Raw genomic sequence first — 4,626 nt, 5'->3', positions numbered from 1 at the left:
GCATAGTGCCCAAAAGCATTGGATTGCTAACCAGGAGTCTGGCCGTTCAAACCCACCAGAGCCATTCCTCAGAAGGAAGGTTGGGCAATCTACTTCTGTAATGATACTGCCTCAGAAACCCAAGGAGGGGTCGCTATGAGTCGGGTCCAACTCGAGGGCACATAACAACAGCAACAGCAGTCTTTGTGCAATGCCAGATGGTCATTGTTGAAGAGGCAACTGATTTTAATTTTTCTGCAGTTAAATAAGTATATCTTTTGCATATGACAAAGTTAAGATAGGCTTTATGACTTTTTTTCCCACTTTATTTAGAAGTTAACCAATGCACAGAAATACATTAAACTACATTTAAAATGGAATGATCTTAAAATTAATTTTTTTTTTCAAATGTTTAGCACTTTTCCAGACATTAACTCCGGGCTCCCGAGAATTTGAAGATATTTTAAACATTCTGCATTCATCTTACCTTGAACCAACCTCGGTAGCAAATTTTAACTACAAACGTGCTTGCTTGATACATAATGAGCTTTTGGAAAAGGAGGTATGTTTTAAATTGTGTTTATTTTAAGTTCTTCAGAATTATGGAAGGGAAAATAAGTTTTCAATAACATGTTTTTTCCCTAAACATTGTTGATGTCGTTATTACATTTATCTGCTGAAACTCTTGTTGTTGTTGTTATGTGCCGTCGAGTCAGACCTGACTCATAGCGACCCCTCCTTGGATTTATGAGGCAGTATCACTACGAAGTAGATTGCCCCATCTTCCTTCTGAGAAGTGGCTGGTGGGTTTGAACTGCTAGCCTTCTGGTTGGCAGTCAGGTGCCTTAGGCACTACGCTACCAGAGCTCCCTGTATTAAACTCTTACTGATATGTAAACTATTTTTCCTCCTAAAAATGAATCTTAAGTATAGGGACAGCTTACTGTATAATGGTTTAATTGTAAATTCACAACAAGCCTTTTTGCCCTTTCATATATTGAATTAACTTATTTATTATGAGCTCATGTCAATTTAATTGAATGTAATCTCTAATAGTGTATCTAAATAAGATAATTATGAAATGAAACCTATATTTTTCTTATGACATACTTGATTTTCCCCCCAGTGATTGCTTGGTGGCTGGAATTCCTTAATATTTGTGGACCAAAAAAAATTGTGGACAAAAAAAAAAAAGTGGGACCAAAAAAATTGTTGATAATGAATTTAAGTTTTAATATACAAATCAGACTATTCTTTGAACAGGAAGTATTCTTTATAGGAATAGCCAGCATTTGTAACTCAGGTAATGCAAAATGAGAAGTTTAAAAGGATTTAATTTGTATTTCTATTGGACATGAAATACTATTAATTTTGTACTTTTACAAATTGATTAACATGATGCTAAGTTTGAAAAGATTCTCAAAGGGGAAGAACATTACTGGCTCCCAGAGAAATTAAAACTTTGGTATTTTGATGGGGTTGCATGGTGTGAAAGGGATTGTTATTTTTTATATGAAAATTTAGTCTAAAGATTCATTAATTATGTTACTGAAGATAAGTAATGTCCTAAATATTGCCTATGAAGTTGAATATTGCATATAAAGTTACTAGATATGTGGAGTCTACCTTTTGAATGTTTATCTCTTTTCTTACATCTGAAAGTGAAAGCCAGCAGTTCAAGGCGACTTAACTGTTGTTGTTTGCCAGCGAGTGGGACCCGCCTCATAGCGATCCCTCCTTGGGTTTCCAAGGCAGTATCACTATGGAAGTAGACTGCCCCATCTTCCTTCCGAGGAGTGGCTGGTGGGTTTGAACCGCCAGCCTTCTGGTTAGCAGTCAAGTGCCTTAGCCACTATGCTACCAGAGCTCCCCACATGTATTTAGACTAAGCCCATTCTTTTATCCTAGAAATTTTTATAAAGCATGTCTGTGTGCTTGACATTGAGAAAAGAGGTATAAAGAAAAGACACATCCCTTGTCCTACTTAAGTTCATAATCTAGAGCTTGGTCATTTGATATTTACTAAACTACCTATTGTACATCATATACCATCCTAAGGAAAACAGGAGAGACAAAGATAACTAAGATTGCACTTACAACCTGTGGAAGAATTGGAATGTGTAAAATTTTGATGGAAATTTAGTTAAAATTGATAAACACTAGATGCTTGTTTGACTGTATGGTAAAAGAGCCAGTTACAATGGGAAAAGAAAATTTAAAGGGCTGAAATAATAGTGAGGAAAAACATAGTTTCTTTCTACTTTGATAGGTTTACAAGTTTTTGGAAATAAAATTCTGAAACTCTTAGCTTGAAAAGAGACACACTAAATAGTTATTACAGATTTAATTTCATTTAGTTTACAGAAAAGCGAAGAGAACTGAAGTTTGATGGCCGCTTAGATAAGGAACTTGTAGAATCCTATGCATTTCTGATGGTTGATCGACATCAGGTGAGTGAAGCCTATAAAAAAAAAATTGAGGATGTTTCCATTTTCAGTTACTTTACACTTATTCAATAATATACTCAGTTATAAACTTACCATTTTCTAGGTGTATAAGTGGAAGAAATGATTTAGTGGGGCAACATGTTTCGTTGTTTTATAATTTATTTTTATATGTGCTCATTTTTTCTCTCTGACCAATTCTGTTTACTTTTCCTAGAATGTGCTTGATAATTAATAATTTTCTCTTACTAAAAAAATGACCGTTTATATTGCTTAGCATCTGTGATTAGAACATTCCATCCCATCCCCCTGCCCTTAATTGAAGTTGTTTAGGTGGAATTACTTTCTCTTTAAATGTTTTACTGGTTCTAATTCTTTCTAAAGGGGAATTTTTATATATGTGAATGTCAGGAATTCAGAATATCTATCACAGCCTAGCATAAACAAAAACAGATACTGACTTTGTTTCAGTGGAAAGCATAAATCATTTTATGTTAGTTTTAATGAAATAATGCAACAATTAATACATCCCCAAAATGAGATTTTAATTTGGGTACTCTTACATAAGCTGGGATATATATGAAATTTCTGTAATACAGAAGTTTATTCAGTTTATAAGCTTAGATTTTACTTAAAACAAGTTTTTAGATAACCTTTCCAAGTTTTTAATGTTACTATATGATAGTAAGATGAATGTTTTGTTTATTTTAGGTTCAAAGCATATGTGAAAAAGGATTACAGGTGGGCCAATCCAAAATAACAATTCTTGGCAGTCCTTCTATGGGTAATTATTGTTTTTTTATTATTATTTTTTGTTTCTGTATGCCTACTATTTAGTTGCCATTGAAAAATGTGTTACATAATTTTGCTGAGATCTTTATAATAAAATTAAATTACAAATTTAATTTATAATTAAATTAAATTGTCATATTCCTAGAAAAGGAGACTAGTTTCAGATTCTACAGGGTGAAATCAGTTTTATCTTTTGTTTTTGATTTTTCATGCTTCAGAGTGATTGAAGATTACTTTTTAAAAATGTCTTGCTCTAGTCCTAGTGATTTTAAAAAGTTTCGTTACTTTTATGAGGTTTTTTTTTTCTGGTTTTATTTTTGTTTTGGTTATATCTCAGCTGTTTTTTGCCATCCTTAAATTTCTTGAGAAAGAAGTATCTTCTCTCTCACCTCTTATTATTAGCTTAAATATTTGTATGTTTTTGTATTTGTATCCTTCTTACTCAGAATAAAATTAATATTTTTTTTTCTTGTTTACTAGGTATCTATCTTTCTAGGTATGCTGATTTATTACAAACTAATCCTTTGGAAGCTGGGGCAACGGGTGATGTTGTTATTTTTAAAATTATGAAGGTAACTTCAACTATATTTCATATATCAAAGAACATTTGATAGGTATTGTAGTTGGCCCTAAGTTTTCAGAGGTTTGATTAAAAATGTGTGCTTGGTATATAAAGATACTTTTTTTTTTTTTTTAACATTTTATTGTGGTTTGGGTGAAAGTTTATAGTGCAAATTAGTTTCCCATTCAGCAGTTTATACACATTTTGTTTGGAAGTGTTAGTTGCAATCCCCCCAGTGTAACAATACTCCTCCCACTTCCTCTCGAATTTGCTATTTCAGTTGTCCATCTTTCCTGCCCATTCCTGCCTTCTGTACTTTGTTTTTGAGCAAATGCTGCCCTTCTGGGTGTATGTTTAATTATTTTGAGGAGCATGTTCCTCACAGGTGTTATTGTTCACTTTATAGGCATGTCTCATGTTTGGCTTAACTCCGGGAGTGGGTTTAGTTCCAGGTGTAAAGGGTGTATAAGGGCCATAGTCTCTGGGATCCAACAGTCTGTGTCAGACCAGTAAGTCTGATCTTTTTTATGATTTTGAATTGTTCTCTCACTCTGTTCAGGACCTTCTATTGTGATCTCAGTCAGAGCAGTTGGTGTGGTGGTAATTGGGCACCATCTAATTCTTAACGGTTTCAAGCTAATGGAGGCGTGATTTGTGTGGTCCATTAGTACTTTGGATTAATTATTTCTATGAAATAATTTTTCTTTACACTTCTTTGCTCTGGACAGGAAGAGATCAGTAGTTGTATCTTAGATGGCCGTTTGCATCCTTTAAAGACCCCAATTGCTACTCATCATAGTAGAACCTAGAACATTGTCTTTATGGACTGTGTTAAGCCATTTGACCTAT

At 33.5% G+C, this 4,626-nt stretch overlaps 1 protein-coding gene across 1 annotated transcript in view; it reads left to right on the top strand.

Annotated features, from left to right (window-relative positions):
* The window catches only part of TASOR (transcription activation suppressor), a 61,495-nt gene that overhangs the window by 9,115 nt on the left and 47,754 nt on the right, over positions 1-4,626 (top strand). Inside the window, exons 2-5 of the mRNA XM_042780466.1 lie at positions 396-541; positions 2,337-2,429; positions 3,135-3,207; positions 3,696-3,787. Coding sequence (XP_042636400.1) covers positions 396-541; positions 2,337-2,429; positions 3,135-3,207; positions 3,696-3,787 — 404 coding nt within the window. The remainder of the gene's footprint in view (positions 1-395; positions 542-2,336; positions 2,430-3,134; positions 3,208-3,695; positions 3,788-4,626) is intronic.

This window comes from Orycteropus afer, unplaced genomic scaffold (assembly GCF_000298275.1).
Source record: "Orycteropus afer afer isolate SDZICR_OR568_19922 unplaced genomic scaffold, OryAfe1.0 scaffold00041, whole genome shotgun sequence".
In the NCBI taxonomy this organism is placed as follows: domain Eukaryota; kingdom Metazoa; phylum Chordata; class Mammalia; order Tubulidentata; family Orycteropodidae; genus Orycteropus; species Orycteropus afer.
The sequence above is the reverse complement of the archived record's forward strand: the minus strand, read 5'-3'. Positions and strand labels throughout refer to the sequence as shown.